Consider the following 18,109-nt stretch of genomic DNA (forward strand, 5'->3'; position numbering starts at 1 on the left):
ATAAAGAACATCACATGCAGTTTCTGTATTAAAGGAAAGCATTTGTCGTACTACTGTGTCCAGCACCTCTTATCCACTCTCCGCCCCTCTACTGGCTGACACAAACTTTCTTTCCCGCACGGAACTCCCTAAAGTGGCGCACACTCATTGGTGGGAAGGGGAGAGGGGTGAACATGTGACCTTAGTCTGGCCAATCAGAATACCTCATTCCCCTTGCCACACTGATTGGTTCAGGGAGGACACATTATCCAGGCCTGGCCAATCGTGGAACCGTTCTCTGTTACTATGGTAGCATGGCTACTTCCTCCCCCTGTGATAAGCTGGCAGAGTGCACATTTGTGGCTCTCAACGGCTAGCTCAACTACCACGTAGGAAGAGGTTGTTTATGAAGACAGACACAGGGAGCTAGCTGACGTCATTTGAGCCCCCAGATTCAGCCATACCTGAAGCCGGCGGCATTTCTCAGTTTCCCAGTTAAGTCAAAATATTCATTTTCTTATTCTAAATTAATGTGAGTAGACTCTTTCATTTGCCAACCAAAAAGAAATGACTGAATATACAATTAAGTTTGCAAACCGACCCAAACCATTCAGCACTACCAGGTTCTCTTACCTATCAGTGGCCTCCTACGTTTGGGGGTAGGTAGTGGCCATAGTGCTCTCCCCATCTCAAATGAACGTGTTCCTAGGTGGCGTGGAACCATGAAAGCAAGTGAAGACCAGCTTCTGGCCAACCTACAAGCATTGATTAGCGAGTAGACACAGAAGGCCTAAAAGAACCTATTCTTGTACTCTGAAGGAAGCCCACACTCTCTTCTGGCAAGTATCTGACATGAAAGATTCAGTCCAAAGCGGACACAATGACATGGAGACAGCAGGAGCAGCTCATTTATAGGCAGAATGCTTCGCAAAATGAGGGGGCCCAGGACCAAACGCCAAACAGGGCCGTGGACTTGTGTGCTGCTCCGAAGTTGCCAAGTGGTTGGGTTCCATGCAAGGGTCATGGTGGTCCCACCGTTCATCTTCAACACCACTCATCTGATCTTTGAAAAGTTATTTCCATTTTACTAATTTATTATATAAATTATGCTAAATTGTGATATGATTTATAATATCATTATGCTAACTTATGAATCCACCTCTGGACTATAAACTCCTGTCTGGGGTCATTCCAAAGCTAATCATCTCTAAAGCATGGGTTTCTAGAGAGGGGACTTTAAATGCCATATAACCACCTGTGTGGTGTAGAGTAAAATGAATTCACATATGAATACATCCCAACGTTCACACAGAGAAAACACACACACACACACACACACACACACACACGAAACCTTAATCTTTCTGAAAAGCAAATACATCCAACGTATTATCTAGAAAATTTTCCATCTATTCTGAGCCTTTGAACATACCACAAAAATGGGATCATTGGCAGCAGAGTGTGGCAAAGCGCTTGTCCCGTTCAAGAAGGAATGAACCAAGTTATGCAGGCTCATCATTTGAGAGTCCAGGATCCCGTTTGCTTTATCAAACCCTTCCAGGGCATTCCTGAGAGAAATCAATATGTCAGCAACGAGAGTCACGATTGATAAAGGTCTCTTTTTATTGTTTCCAACCTAAATAATAGTCTTCTAACTTGAGATGGGGCAGGGAAATGGGAAGCTCTGTCACAGCTCATTAACTGCAACTTAGTCCCAACCTTTAATAATGATCTTAATAAGGGGAGGGAACTCTTGATCACTGCTACTACTGCACTGCTCAGTGGGATTACACCTCTTTTATGTGTACTGTATGACCAATTTTTACCTTCATATCTGTCTCCCATGCCAGGCTATGAACTCTTAGAAGACACAGACTGTGTTTTCTTGTGATTTTTATTGCCAGGGATCAATACCATGCCCAGCACATGGCCAGTGATCAGAAATATTTTTGGAATTAATATAAAATCTTATATTCCCATTTCTCAACTAAACAGACCTCTGGCTTGAGAGTGAGAAATAAGTATGGATGTAAATAATATTTTAAACAAAGATGAATAGGGCTTCAAAAAGCATGATGGATAGATTCATGGTCTGTGATCAGTTATATTCAGCCTTCGAAACATATCTCCAAATTTTTCTTACCCTTGTCTTTTTCCCCTCCCCATTTTGTAGGAAATTCAAATTGTCTTCATCCTAACTCAAGGATCCTCAGATTGAAGCGTACATGGGAATCACTGAAGAAAAACACATATTTCATGCCCCACTTTCAGAGTGTCTGGTTCAGTTGGTGTGGGCTGGGTTTCACAATCTGTCTTTCCAACCAGCTCCCAAGTGATGCCCATTATGGTGGTCTAGGCACCACACCTTGATAACCACTCCTTTAACTCAAATCTATAAAGATTACACTCCATTTCAACAGCATGTTTACTACAGTAAAAAAATGAATGCATACTCCTTCTCAAACCGTCTTAGGTGTCAGTCTTTACATGACCTTGGACACTACTTGAGGTCTGTGTCTAATGTCAGTGCAGACTCTGAGCTCTGCTGCACTTAGCACACCCTCTGCGTTTACATTCAGTTTACTCCTGTCCAGCCCCAAATAACACATCGGTTGTATAATTTACACACAGTTAGAGAGACTCTGGTTTGGAAGACCATGAATCTATCCACCGTGCCTTTTTGGAGCCCCATTCATCTTTGTTTAAAATCTTATTTACATCCGTACTTATTTCTTACAATTCTTAAAGTCTTTTTAGAGGGAGAGAATTATTAGTTGGCCTTTAAATTTCAAGTATTGTAATGTCATTGCTGTGCTATAATTTGAGTTGAATTTAGTCTGTAATACTCCTCGGAGATCTTAGACCTCACTGTTACGGTCTATGGCTGATAAATTTAAAAGAAAAGAAAAAAGAAAGAGCACGAGCAAATGTTTTTAAATACTATATTTAATGAAGTACCCTGGTTCTGAAGACAGTGCTTATATATGTGCCATAATTAGAAATACAAAAGATGGTTTTGAATAGCTAAGTTAGAAGATATTAAAACCACACTACCCATTAGAGTGGGTGGATGATGAGTTTCCTAATAGTGGCTCCTTGTTATCCTTGCTCATCAAGCCCTCACCTAGCTTTGTAAATGACTCCCAACACTGGATTTCCTTCCAGTTCATTACAACCGCAGGCATGAAAATCTAAAATATTGTAAACTGCCAGTCTAACAGAGCTCAGAGCACCAACCTGAAGCTGAAGGTAGAGTTCTGGAAGAAAGGGGGATTGTCAAACTTCTTGAGAGACAGACAATCTTGCACGTCTTTTAAAGTTGGCAGTTTCTCACTATTTCTTCCCACTTGATTTCTTCTCAACAGACCTTCGGAGGTTCCGTTACACAGGGTGACCCGGCGGTTATAATCATCTAGGCTAAGGGTTGTAAGGAGAGTGAAAATAGCATGTTTTAATTTGTGGCTACTATCATAACTTTGGGCCAAGCAAACCAAGCAAAAACTTAGTCATAATAAAATCTTATTATAGTTACCTTACAAGGGTCAAAAATATGTGGTAAAAGTACTATCTTCAAAAGTAATTATGGATTAAAGAGTTTCAAAAAACCAGATGCATAAAATATGCATATATGTGAAGATAAAGTACCATTCCGTTGGAAAGTAAGAAAGTTTATAAGCAAGATGGTGACTCCTAGGATGTGCATTTGAATGATGAGTAACTGAAGAGAGAGCAGGGTGACCTGTTTTATACCCAGCTAAGCCAGTGTTGGCAGAAATGGCTGCGTAAGGCTAGGAGAACATTTTAGGCAAACTGAAGGCAAATGAAGGGCACCAGAGTAAAAACAGACAAAACTAGGTAGAGGAGAGATATTAAGAAAAAAGTTGCATGAGAAAGTGTTCCAAGATGGCAGGGATAGCTATGTGGTAAACACAGAGGCTGAGAAGGTTCCACACCCATAAAAGATTACACCCTACAAGTTTGTTGTGGCCTAGAATTCCACCAGTAGAGCATTATTTCACTGCAGGAGATAAAACATCAAAGATGTTTCTGTGTGGGTTTTAATGGGTAAGGGGATAGTCCTGGGTCTGTGAGAATAGAATCAGTGCACACGTGAGGATGAAAGAGGCCAGTACCAGAAAACAAGGCAGAAAGGCCTCCAAGGCAGCATTTCCCAAGTGTGTACCAGTGACACAGTCTGTGAAGTAAGTGTGTCAGAGTTGGGTGAGTTTAGGCTCCCTCTAAGAGTACACTTCCATAGGAAAGTCTCGGAGATGTTCTAAAATGTAAAACCTTTGTAACTCAGCATTCCTTAAATGTGTTTGATTGGACCACCTATTAATTCCCCAAGGAGCTATGAGAAATGGGGCTTTATGGGATTATGGCATCATGTCAAAAAGCACTTCTTACATCCCTGCATGTTGTAGGGCACTCTCCACAGGGCTGCAGGGAAAGCTCAGAATGGAGGAGACAGGATCCCTGCCAGCTTGACCTGCACCCCTGCAGACACGTGCACACCCACACTGGGGGCGTTGACAAGGAAGCTCGATGCCATGGAGCAGGAGAAAGACACAGGGCGGGGGAGCTAGAGCAGTCTGGTTAAAAACAGGAGGATTTGGAGGAAACAGATGAATAAAGGAAGGCAGAAGAGCCTTGTGGGGAATTTTTCCTGAGATGTGTGCTAGGGAAAAGAAACCAATCTAAGGGATCATGGAGGACAGGGTTCCCCATGGGCGGCAGGTTGCTCATCTGCTTATGTGTTCTTCAGTATTTCAGAGATCATTCTCCCCTGCCCCATCCCTGGTCCCTCTCAGCTCACCATCGCCCGATGGTCCAGCCATACCAGACTGCTTCCAGAGACTTCTATAGCTTCATACATAATGTTCCCTCCACCTAGGACACACTCACCACCCCACCCTACATCTGCTTAAGGTCTGTGCCTCCGAATCTTAGAGGATTTCCCTGCCTCTCTTCTTGGCTTTCCACTTATACCTATCATGATACTTTTCACGCTGTATTGTAATTTGTTTACACACAATCTGCCTTTGTAAACATAAAACCATAGTCAAGTGGGAAGCTCTTTTATCCATCCTTGTATTGCCAGTACTATTTCACTGCTTGGAATATGATCAGTGCTTAAGAATGTTTGGCTGAATGCAGAAACTACTTCTAATTTTAAAACAGTTGATCTAGGGGCGCCTGGGCGGGGGGGGGGCTCCGTTGGTTGAGCATCTGACTCTTGATTTTGGCCTGGGTCATGATCTCACAGTTCGTGGGATTGAGCCTCGCATCTGGCTTTGCGCTGACAGTGTGGAACCTGCTTGGGGTTCTATCTCTCCCTCTGGGCCTCTCTCCTGCTCGTGCTCTCCCTCTTTCTCTCACTCTCAAAATAAGTAAACATTAAAAAAAAAGAAGAAAACACTTGATCTAGAAATTATGACCAAGCACATTCAATTCCATACCTGCATTTTTTTTTTTATTAAGGGGCTTAGAATTTTTAAAAATCCTACCTCCTTCAGGAAAATAATTTTCAGCAACATGGAAACAGAACTCAACACACATTAGAAATAGAAATATAAAGTGCCTCTCCATCTCTCAGACACAAGAAAATGTGGTCTCTGTATTTCCATTGCAGGTATATATGCCATTACCTATCACAGATAACTTCCCAGCTGGAGAATCTTGAGTTCTGGCTAATTAGAGTTGGATCATCTTGTCTTGCTGCCCCAAACAGCTGGTCTGTGCACACGTCACATTCGTTCTTTCCAGTGGCAAAGTTCCAGTAGGGCAAAGCAAAGGACTCGTTGCCAATAAGGCGCTAAAAGCAAAGGGCAAGCCTAGTTATTTAACTCATAATATCAAATACAACAAGAAAGCATGGAAAGCAAAGACTGTTATGGGTCTTGACCAAATGCAAAATTAAAAGTACCCAATGCATAGTTTTGACCAACCTGGAGATCCCTTTCCAGCCACAGCAAATGGTACCGGTGCCAGGTAACGAAGGCGGGTCCTTGGTGTGAGAAGTCTATGGCCTTGTATGGGCGCCCTGGTCCTAAAGCAATTGGGAAACATGCTAAAGATTGTGGAATAGAATTTTTCAAATGTCAAACCCTTACCCCATTGGGATGGGTCTACAGAGCCAATAAGTCCATGCTGTTTTAATTGAAAAAAATTTTTTGGTTTTGTCATTTATCCCTCTGAAACCAACAACAGCAACAACAGAACAATTTCGGAAGCAACTAACACTTTTAGGATAAATTCTCCTTCATCTCTCAGAAGTTTGATTGTCAACAGAGATCGAGAGAAATTCAGGTCACTTTCAGCTTTGAGAGCCCTGACATATTTTTAAGCAACATTTCATTAAGATGAAATAAAGGTATCCAAAGGAATAGACCACGAAGCCCTTAATGAAATACATTTTCAAAAGACATTTATCAACCTGTTCCTTATAAATGCACACATTCATAAGGGAGGGATTAATTAATAGTAAAGTAACTTCAACTGCACTTAGTCCTAATTCAGGCATTTATGAAACTGGGAAGAACTTTCCGTTCTTTTGGGTTTTGCCTCAGCCATTGATCAGTTAAAACCACTAGCTGACAAGCATGGTCGCCAAGACTAGAAGAGAGAGAAATACATCCAAACCAATTTGGCTGGCCATTGGAACTGCCAATTGTAGTGAAAAGCTGTGGGCAATTTAATGACCTCCTTACTGCCTGTTCTATGCTTCTTCCTCTTTCGTAACAGCTTTTAGTGGTTATGTAGAAACTTTAGCTAACTTTAGTTCTTTTTCAAAGTGCCTATCATAACTTCAGAAAGCTGAACAGACACAAATATAAATTTAATTCCTAGATCCAACCAGAAATTATAGTCTTCTGTCCCTCCAGAGAGACTACTCTTTCATAAAGCAAAAATTCCTCAGAGTGATGACAGGAAAACTACACAGGTTTATAGCCAGAAGAGCCTCCTTATCTATCGATAAAGAAAGACAGATGCTTACCCGAGAGCAGATTTTAAAGGACTCACACTGAGGAAAGAATGGTTGTCACGGATGATGGCTACATCATCCTTTTTAAATGTTTCAATTCAGAACGCAGTTTAATATTCCCCAAACAAACTAATGACGCAAAATCCAGCAATAGGGAACCAGTGATAAACCCAAAGACAGGCAATTCCCATGGGAATCTGACTATGCAAAGTGAACTTGATGTCTTCATGTGCCCTGACCTTAACCAGGGACCCCAAAAGTGGGGGTGATAGGTAGAGCCAATGTTTCAGAACTGCACCGAGCAGAACCCAGAATGGATTCACACCCCCCTGGAATGTACTGATGTCTGCGGCATTCACTGACTCAATCCCAGCCTGGAGTACACCATATTATGGGCACCATGAATGATGATGATCCGAAAGTCTAAAGACTAACACATGCGAGTTTAATGAAACGCACTCTCTCCGCACACTCTAATTCTGCACAGAGAAGCGTCATGTGCTTTAGCACATGTTCAGTTAATTCCTCTAATTTGAAGAAAAAGGTCAGAGAGGGCTTCCATGGCCAGACTTAGAATGTTTTCTTCTGGAATCGAAAGGAATTTGCCTCCTCCGCTCCACCAACTCTTGCCTTTGAGGGGAAATAGCTTCACAGAGGAGAGTTTAGACTTTGAACCCAAAACACGAACTCCAGGAGAAAACATTTTTGAAAGTCAGCCAAAGTACTGGTAGAAACTGCTCCATCCCAACTTCGGGCAGCATTTTGATAATCTGATGACTTTCATAAGCCTAACCCTTCCCTAAAGGTTGTTCTCTTGTTAATTCACCTGCCTGATTACTTCCCGCCCATCCACCCCCAGCCCCAAACCTATAGGAATATACCCTAAGCTAAGGGGAAAACCCACCTAATAATGTATCTCTCACAGAGTAATAATGGAGCCACACAAAGAAATCATAAATGCTGGAGTTCGCGATCTGTGGCTGGGTCCCGTTGGGCCCCAGGAGGCCGAGCCAGTGTTGTGTGGTGATCACATAGTCAGGGTGTGTGGTGTTCTTTGCGAGGTCTAAGGCGTCCAAGAACTGCTCTCTCTCCTGAAGAGTCAAGGAATGGATATTCTTCCGAACAACCAGGGGTTTCCTTTCATTGCAATCGTGTCCGGTCCAGCCAAACCTGCAGAATCCACAGTGGTACCCATAAAAATGTCCTGGTTTATATTCAAAAGAAAAAAAGAAAAAGGAGAGACAGAAGAGGAAGTCAGTTTATGTAACATGGAAGAAAGTTCTGAATCTGAACACTGGGATAGTGAGGAGAAACTGAAGGTGTTTACAAGAAGGCAAGGAAAACCGATTTCCTTCCCTTATTTTCCTCTTGAAATGTTGCTATCTCTAAGTGAACCGAGTGCTAGAGAGTTTTGTAGAAATAGCCCCTGCAGGGGCGCCTGGGTGGCTCAGTCAGTTAAGCCTCTGACTCTTGGTTTCGTCTCAGGTCATGATCTCACGGTTCGTGAGTTCAAGCCCCAAGTGGGGCTCTGTGCCCTGACATCGTGGAGCCTGCTTGGGATTCTGTCTCTTTCTCTCCCCGTCTCACATGCATGCTCGTGCACCCTCTCTCTCTCTCTCTCTCTCTCTCAAAACAAACAAACAAAAAGAAATACTCCCAGCAAAGAAACAGAATATGAAAGGCATCACATGCTGTTACAGGTGGACTGTGTCCCTTCAAAATCCATAAGTTGAAGTCCTCACCCCCAGTTCCTCAGTGATGACTGTATTTGGAGCTAGAGTCTCCAAAGAGGTAATTAAGTTAAAATGAGGTCATTAGGTGGCCCCTATTCCAACACGACTAGTGTCCTTGTAAGAAGAGGAAATTCAGACGGCAATAGGTACAGAGAGACCATATGAAGACACAGGGAAAAGACAGCTGCGTACAAAACAGGAGAGAGACCTCAGAAGAATCTAACCCTGACAACGCCTGGGACTTTGGGCCTCCAGACAGAGGGACGGAGAGTTTCTGTTTGCCACCCAGTCCATGGCACTCTGTTACTGCAGTCCTAACAAACTAATACACATGTGCCACCTTCCAAGCTCTCCTTCCTCTCATGCAGGCATCCCCCAACCCCGTGTCCCCCCCCACGCCCCCACCCCCAGGCTGCACAGCCATCTCGGACATGCATGCTACTGAACCCCGCCTTACACATGCACGCTGCTGACTCCCGCTATCCTGTGGCACACACAGATGGGCCGACCCAGAGTGGTTCACTGATTTAGAGAAGGAAGGGAATATACACCAAGCTCAGGGCAGAACCCAAATAAATAAGCTGGTTGCCAGGAATTCAGGTGAAATCTAACATTAACAAAGCTGGTTTATTTCACAAAGGAGACAGAGTTAAGACAAAATCAATGGAGGCTGGCAGGTCATAAAGGTGAATTAGCTGCCATGATATCAAGAAGTGCAAATCACTGCAGGGCTCCCCGTCTGTGGCACAAATGTCTCTGCTTTATCAACCCAGGGAATGAGTACTAGTCCTATGAGCTAAAGAGTTTTCTGATCAGCATCTACAGTTGAAATTATTTCAGCTTGTTCTTGACTCTGCCCTTTTTAGCCTCGATTATTGCCTTTGGTATGACCAACACCTCATTCCCTAGGTGGTGGTAAATTAGAGGGTAAATGTTGTAATATTTCTGGAGCAAAATGTTGAAGCAAAAGGGGATCATAATGCTTATCTCCCAGGGCATTAGAGGGGTTAGATAAAGCATTAATGTGGGAGACCACCTCTGCTCCCCTGCCCCTCCTCCCCCTCCTCTTTCCCCTACTCCTCCTCTCCTCCTATTCCCCGTCCTCCCAGACCTTTTTACTTGCTTCCCGTCCTACCTGCAGCACTTTTCCCTCATCATCTCTTTAAATTCCTCTTTGCCTGATTATCTACTACTGTTTTCAGCCTCACAGCGGGTGGTCTACGAGGTCATCCTTGACTTTACACGTCAAGGTCAGATGTTTCTGCACTCAGCAACCCTGGTACCACATATTCCCCTTTCATTGCATTTATCACAATTATTGACTTGCTTCAGAGACAGGCAGCTAGAAGGCAGTTATCCTGCTGTCTAAGCCTGTGGTTGGCCTTGTACAAAATGACTGTTGAATAAATAAGAAAAATATAAAGCCAAATTATCACAATGTACACTTTAAAAATCATACACTTTTGGGCACCTGGGTGGCTCAGTCAGTTGAGTGTCCAACTCTTGATTTCAGCTCAGGTCATGATCCCGGGGTTGTGGGTTGAGCCCTCTGTTGGGCTCCACGCTCAGTGTGGAGCCTGGTTAAGATTCTCCCCCACTCCTCTATCTCTTTCTTTCTCTCTCTCTGCCCCTCTCCCCAGCTCATGCTCTTTTTCTCTCAATAAAATAAAATAAAACAAAATAAAATAAAATAAAATAAAATGAAACGAAATAAAAATTGTACACTTTAATTTGTAGTCATATCTCAATAAAGTTGAATTTCTTTTGAAAAATAATTAAAAACAAAAGCGTATGAAGCATGTAGTAAATAATCCGATACAAGTAAAATTTCTTCTTCCTCTTTCTCCCTATCCTTCTGGATTAAAAGGAAAAGCAGGCCCGGTAAATCATTTGGATGAACTATAAATACCAAAACAGAGGTAAGTAAAAAATATTATGACCATAGTAGAGACAGGATTATTTGAATTTCTAAAGAAAAAGAAAAATTTACAATAGCATGAAACAAAATGATTAGCACTTGTGCTGCATAAAAAAAAAAAATGCACAGGCCTCCTTTTCTATTAACCCAATGGATTTTTTTTAATGTTTACTTATTTTTGAGAGACAAAGAGTGCAAGTGGGGGAAGGGCAGAGAGAGACGGAGACAGGATCCAAAGCAGGCTCTGTGACCTGAGCCGAAGTCTGACAGTTAACCACTGAGCCACCCAGGTGCCCCTACACAATGCATTTTTTGATGGTTAAAGAAAATGTTGTTAAAAATAGTATAAGTAAGAAGAATTTCTTAAGGTAATTTATTTGGGTTCTATGCTCCTTGTAACATACAAAATATCCTGTCTATACTCGCATAGTTCAGTTATCTGTATGTTTTAACACTGTATGAGAACATAAATAAAAAATACTAGAAAGAAAAAATCCTACTAGTCCCAAGACCAAAACATGTTTTTGAATGGTTTCAATTAAATTTACAAGTTAAATTTACATTGTCAAGTGAAGTTAAAGTTTACATGGATTACTAGCGTGAAGCTCTTAAATACAAATTACTTATAAATATTTATTGAGCCACTAGTATAGTCCCAGATGCTAAACAACATATTCCAGGGTTATTTTCCCCTAGGGTACCTACTAAAATTGTAGATCTGTTTCAAAACACCTTTGATTAAAATGTATCACTTTCTCTGGCAACACTCACAGGATTAGAGTATCTTTTGAGGAGTGAATGAAAAAACTGCGTCCAAAAAATACTAAATACCCAACTTTCCAGCTGTTTCCCTACAGGCAGATGATTGGAGAGGAATATATAGTCACAGCTTTACAATAGGAGAGTGAGTCCCTCCTTCAAAATGCTAAGGAGTAACACACCTAAATTTTCTAATAATTCAAGGCATTTCTACATTTCAATGCGTAAAACTTGTCTTTGAGTTTTATTGAAATTGAGTAATTCATAACTTATGCCATGAGTTGTAATATTCCTGCACTTCCCTTACCACAATTATTTTTGGTTGCTAGAAACAAAATTATCAATAGCTAATTATCTCCCCCATTTTTCACTCAACAGATAATTTATTAACACCTACTCCCTAAAGGGCAGGCAGAACTCAGCATGCCTCTCTCTGTGCTCCCAAGTTGGTATGTTCAGAGAAGTTGCCATGCTTTGTAACTTCGGCCTCAGCTTCTCCAGACCTGTCATATTGGGGTAAGAGCTCTACTTCATAGAGTTCTTATGGGAAACAAGCGTGTTAATATATCGAGCACTTAGAACAGTGCCTGCTACAGAGTAAGTTCTATATTAAGTGTCATTATTAGTAGATGCCACTTAACAAGCAGTATTGGAACTATTTGTCTTCATGTCTGTCTTCTCCATCCGCTACACTACGGACACCTTCAAAGTCATGTTGGGTTTTTTTCCCTCTTTGGACCTGAAGGGTCTAGCATAACTGGTGCTAAATAAACATCAGTTGGGTGGGTAATGAATGAATCAATGAGTAATTGCATAAAAAGCATTAGGCACTAGGAGATACAAATGCAAATAAGGTACAATGCCACCATTCAGGAGATGAAGGGCATTGGGGGGATGGGCTAAATGGGTGGGGGGTATTAAGGAGGACACTTGGGATGAGCACTGGGTATCGTACGTAAGTGATGAATCACTGGTCGGACTCCTGAAACCAATACTACGCTGTATGTTAACTAATTTGAATTTAAACAAAAACTTGGAATAAGTAAATAATAAAACAGAGGGGGGGAAAAAGAGGAAGGACGTGTGCGCAGTGAAACACCAACGCAAGTCTAGCTATGGGAAAAGTGAAAACGGAGAAACAACCCAAACACCACAGAACACAAAAGACAAAATGATGAATTCTGACTCAGGAGACCAGAGCTGTTTCACAATTATGTTGAGCAAAGACATTTCTTATTACAAAGCCATACTTGCCTCTGAAAAGCAACATAGAGGTCCTAATTTTCCCAATAAGAAAGAATTGGGGTAGGGGAGAAGGGGGGAGATGGGTGAAGGGGATTAATAAGTACAGACTTCAAGTTACAAAATAAGTAAGTCATGGGGATGTCATGTACAGCATGAGGAATATAGTCAACATTATTGTATTAACTTTAATTTTGTAGTCTATGCAACTGTAGGATCACTATGTTGTACACCTAAAGCTAATATATTATATATCAACTGTACCCCAATAAGTAAAAAAAGAAAGCATCTGTCTGTATCTGAGCTCACCTATAACCCAGAAATGTATTCAGTAAAAAAATTCCTTTTCCAGCATATCTCCCAAAGCTCTGCAGTCAGACCCCTTTGATGTTTTGAGCTTCTAAACCTGGTCTAAAGAATTCGTTAAAATGCTGACAACTGAAAAATGAAACAACAGGAGAGCCCAGCACACAAAATATTTATGTTTCTAATTTAGATTCCCTAGTGGTTTCTTACATCAATTTAACCTGAGTTCATTTTTTCCCCTAATCTACCAATAGCAGCAGCAAAAAATATAAGAAGATGGGCCTTTTAGAAAAGATTGCATTATCTTACTGGAAAATGGAGAGGGGAAAAAAAATGAAAGGGTCCCTTGATACCAATCTATCTACCATTGAATACGTCCTTGGGCAAAAATTAAATTTAAAAAGACAAAGTCCTAGACCTACTTAGGACTGGGATAAAAATGGAGAGTTAGAAAAACCAAGCCATGCACGTTCCTACATGAACTGTATCAGCTCAACCTCAGAAAGCCATTAGACTAAATAAGCTTAAAGACCACCGATTAGTGAATTTACAAGGAGCTCTAAATAGCCTATTCCTTTTAATTAGAGATTCTATTATTTTAATAACAATACTTTATGCTCACATACAGCCTTTCATCTACAGAGCTCAAAAAGGTTTTACAAGTGTGGTTTCATCATTATCCCCATTTTAGAGATTGGAAAATGGAGGTACTTAGTCTCGTGTACAAACAAGAAGCTCTCAGACAACAGTTCAAAACCTATTCGCTGTGCATGTTTTCCAAAAGTCCAAACACACGGCTGCAATTGGTATGTTCTAAGACTCGTAAGGTGAAAAGCTAGCGCCATCTTCTCCTGAAATTCAGCTCTTCGTCACCACTCAATTTGGCAATTTTTTGGTTTCCATGTATCCCTACGGAGAATAGAGAAGTTCTCTCCAGAGAACTCGAACACATAATTTAGGGTTTTTTTTCCCCCTTCAGAGTTTGTTTTTATTTCTCTTTCCTAGGTTAATATCATTTATCAACTACGAGGTCGTGAAGACTATGGGGTATTTTTTAGTTTTTAATTTTATTTTAGGGGGGTAAGAATATTTAACATGAAATCTACACCCTTTACCGCATTTTTAAGAGTCCAGTACATTATTGTTGACCCTTGGTAAATATGGTACAGTAGCTTGTTCATCTTGCGCAACTGAAACTTTGTGTCTGTTGACTAGTAACTCTCTGCTTCTCACTCCTCGGGCCCCTGGTAACTAGCATTCCACTCTTTGATTCTGTGAATTTGAGTATTTTAGATACCTCACAAAAGTCGAATAGTAGCCCATTTGTATTTCTGTGACTGCTTCATTTCCTTAGTATAATGCCCCCTAGGTTCATCAATGCTATCACGTATTGTGTGATTTCCTTCTTTTTTAAGACGGAATAGTATTCAGTTGGACGTATGTACCACTTGGCTAAAATGCAGAGAAATTGGAATCCTTGAACACTATTGGTGGGAATGCAAAATGGTGCAGCCACTGTGGAAAAAGCAATATGGAGCTTCCTCAAAAAATTAAAAACAGAACTACTATACGATCCAGTAATTCCACTTCTGGGTATTTATCCAAAAGAATGAAAATCAGGATCTTGTAGAGATACTAGCATCCCCATGTCTATTACACCACTGGTTTCAAGAGCCAAGATGTGGAAAAAATCTAAATGTCCATTGACAGGTAAACGATGCATCTAATTTTCCATCGCATTAACAAAGTTCAGGGTCATCAATAGTCCGCTTTCCATAGTTAAACTACGTCTCTTTTTTTAATAACCTTTGAGTGACCTAGAAGAATCCCAGGATCCCTATTTACAAAAAGCTATGAGGATACCAGAGAGGAGGGCTTTTGGGTGTTCAAGGTCAGGTTTAGATTCTGAAGACTGCCTCCCAAACCACAAAAACTTCCCTTGGAAGACAAGCAACTCACTCTGGGGGGAGAATAAGCTGAATGAAGGTCATGTGGCTAGCTTTCGGACTCATAACACATCACAAAATGGTGATTACTGTTTATATGAAATTGGTTTCCAGCTCAGCCACTAGGACTTGGCCTGGCCAACATAAGTGGAGCCATCCAACGTTCATATGGAAAGAGCTATGGTCCTCAATGAGTCTACACAGATCAAATCATGGAGGAGGAAACAAAGACCATACACACTGAGAAAACTGCTTCCTTGAACTGGTCTACAGACATGTGATGTCCTTATTGTCTGGACTTATAGGCCAAACCCTGTTTCTGACCTACTGCCTCTCAGGCATATGTTCATCCTCCTCAGAGCAGGAGATCTCTTTTTATGTTAGGAAGCAGGTCACTGTTACCCGAATTTCCTGTCACTTCCGTAGAACTAGTTATAGGCATTTCTTCTGGAAAGGGAAATTAAAATTACCCCTTCTATTCTGCCATTCTCTGTCCTTTCCATCCCCCTAAAAAAACAAAAAACAATACACAAAACAAAACACTTGCTAGCCAGGTCAAAAATATAAAGTAGATGATAAGAAGAAGTAAGAGTTATATGTGATTGCCTAATATCTTCTGCTCCCAGATTCTATAAATGGGAATGCCCAACCATTGTAAGCCGTGCCACTCTATCATTGGTTGGCCTAGAAATAAGTATTCTAGAAGAATTTTTGAGTCATAGACAAAGAAGTTAGTATGTAGTGTGGTTTCAATCACACAGGTAATATGAAACCTACTGCTTCTCAGACAAAGGCCATGAGAATCCGTGAAATAATGTCTATAGAAGCAAATGCTCAATTAGCTTAGAAAAAAAGTGGATAGTATATGTTCAATATGCTATTTAAAACTTTTGTCACAATGAATACCAGAGGCAAACCTAACGGTTGCTTTGAATCACAGAATTAGCAAGATGGCTACAAAATGATGTATACAGCCAGAATTTTTTACAAGTTAGAAAAACTAACATCATTCCTACATTGACATCACAGTCCTTTGTACATTTCCTGAGTTTATGTTTTTATGCTCCTGCATAGCTCAATTATCTGTATTTCCTATGTGCCAGCATCATATGAGAACATGAGTGAAAAATAATAATAAAAAGGAAAGCTTCCTATGCAGCTGGATGCTGTAGAACAGTGGCCAAGGGCTTTGCTAAAGTTACCACTTGTGTTTTCTGTGTTTCAAATGCCCTGCCAGCCTTTGAGTGTTTATCACCGCTGTGCATGGCTGCTGAACACAGAGAGGCACTACTGAAAAGGATTTGGGAAGGCTCAGAAGAGCCGGAGGAATAAGAAATGCCCAGAGATTTCAAAGAATTGAGTCCAAAGAGAGACCAAGGTCTGAAAGAGGGACACGGGGCAAATCTTGAAATGCCCACATCCAACCCAGACAACAGCAGAAAAAGCCATTGTTATTTTATGACTCTCCTTCCCCAGCTCACTGAAGCTCGGTCCCACCACATCCCTCCAACTTTGCCCAAGTGACAACCCAAGCATAACCTTAGCTAGCAAGATGTACTCTGCTTGAGCCCCGTTCAAAACATGAGAAACACTGAGACCAGGACTGCGGAACACCTGCCTTTGACTCCTGTCTTCTAGATGCCAAGGTTACCCACCCCCTCTTCTACAAGCGCAAACCCATTTCAGAAGGAGAGGCCACCAAACCAATCTTGAAAGGACTTGCTCTGAGGTTCAAAGCTGACTCTGGAGCTCGTTAGCTTCCCCTTCCAACAGACAAGCCAATGGCATGTTGGCATGAGTTCACATAACCAGGCTTGGCCCATGGAATATTCATTTGGTTTCTATAACTAGATGTCCTAGAGGGTGTGAAAAATATAACCAAGACATCAGTCTTACCCAGTTCGTTGCCTATGAAAAACAAACTTGGCTGGCCATTTAAAGCCTGGTCTAACACTTCCAAGAGCCTCTTCTCTTTCTGAGAAGGGGCTCCCTTCCCACCTGGGGTCCCCTGACCTGGCTCAGAGCATGCCCGCGTCTTGTCCACCTGCCTCACCTCTGCATCTGCAGGTCCGGTGGAAGAACTTCCTTGGCCACCATTCTCGGTCATCCTGGTTCCGTAGGATGTAAGGACCACTCCAGGGCCTGGTGTCAGCTTGCACCTCCACGCACTGGCCCCGGCCCTCCAGATAGCCACAGATGTTGTCCGGGTCCTCACCCAGTGGCGGGCAGCACTCCTTGCTCACCAGGTTGTTCACGGTCATGCAGACCCTGGGGAACTGTGCCCAGGCTCCAGGCAGGATTCCACAGCCCAGGCAACTGAGCAAAAGCCCCCACCCCAGGGGGCTCATGGCTTTATCAGCAGAAGAACCCGCTCTTGCTTTCCACTCCCTGATTCTACTCTGCCTTTCTCCTTGTCTTCCACTCTTAAGCTCTTGAGCATTCATTCCGTTGATTTTTGGTTTTGAGGGTGAGGGAGTTGATATTGTTTTCCTTGGCGTTCTAGTGCTCTCCTCCTTAAAAAATACCTACAAAAATCGCAGAGCCCACGTGTGTACACGTGTGTACGTGCACATGCACAGACTATTTTATATGATCCAAACGGCTAAAACAAATTTAAAGCCATTAGGAGCACCTCTAACAGCCAGATTTAATGAGGGTAGCGCTTCTCACCATCTTTCCCCCGTTAAATCAGGCTTTGTCTAATTGAGTTAATTTACGGGGTACTGCAGTCATCCTACTTATTATACTGGTATTTCTAAACCCCCTCCTTTCCTCTTTAGCCCATAACTTTAATTGCCTTGAACTCAGTTCAAAAGCCAAACACCGTGCTGCCTTTATTCTATCTGGCTTGCCAAACCACGGGGCCTTGTGAGGTTTGTTGTAAGGGCTGGGAGAAGCCATCATTAGGGGGATTAGTATTAGAGAAACCCTCATTGTTAGCACATGACCCAAAGTGCATAATGAAGTCCATACAGTTGCTGGCTTTGTCTCAAAAGGGCAAAACCATCTTCATTATCTGGGCTCATGTGCCCCGGCCAAACTTGTGACCTCAGACTTCCCGGGGAGTCAGTAGATGCAGTGAGTTCCTCGTTGTTGTTAAAAGGCCTTTACAGACAAGCGCGCATAGCTAACTACAATTCACTCCTGACTACTCGCTGACGTGCTGGAAAGACCACTACAGGAGGTCACACAACTTCAGAAATAAAGAAACATTTATTTAGGGCTGACGTACAAGGAATTG

General features: G+C 42.0%; 1 protein-coding gene and 1 long non-coding RNA gene across 4 annotated transcripts in view; one reads left to right on the forward strand and one right to left on the reverse strand.

The window, feature by feature from the left end:
* The window catches only part of DCT (dopachrome tautomerase), a 33,915-nt gene extending 16,684 nt beyond the window's left edge, over window positions 1-17,231 (reverse strand). The window contains exons 1-6 of the mRNA XM_007098388.3: window positions 16,922-17,231; window positions 7,869-8,168; window positions 5,928-6,028; window positions 5,628-5,794; window positions 3,217-3,396; window positions 1,412-1,547 (exon numbers count right to left, since the gene is read on the reverse strand). Coding sequence (XP_007098450.2) covers window positions 1,412-1,547; window positions 3,217-3,396; window positions 5,628-5,794; window positions 5,928-6,028; window positions 7,869-8,168; window positions 16,922-17,216 — 1,179 coding nt within the window. The 5' untranslated portion in view covers window positions 17,217-17,231. The remainder of the gene's footprint in view (window positions 1-1,411; window positions 1,548-3,216; window positions 3,397-5,627; window positions 5,795-5,927; window positions 6,029-7,868; window positions 8,169-16,921) is intronic.
* LOC122236670 overlaps window positions 307-18,109 on the forward strand; it is a 38,318-nt gene continuing 20,515 nt past the window's right edge. For 2 of the 3 annotated variants that reach the window (XR_006214831.1, XR_006214833.1), the window contains exons 1-3: window positions 307-473; window positions 10,565-10,616; window positions 11,753-11,823. This is a non-coding gene — a long non-coding RNA (uncharacterized LOC122236670). The remainder of the gene's footprint in view (window positions 474-10,564; window positions 10,617-11,752; window positions 11,824-18,109) is intronic. The other variant, XR_006214832.1, reaches the window with a different exon arrangement.

Source organism: Panthera tigris, chromosome A1, assembly GCF_018350195.1.
Source record: "Panthera tigris isolate Pti1 chromosome A1, P.tigris_Pti1_mat1.1, whole genome shotgun sequence".
NCBI lineage: Eukaryota > Metazoa > Chordata > Mammalia > Carnivora > Felidae > Panthera > Panthera tigris.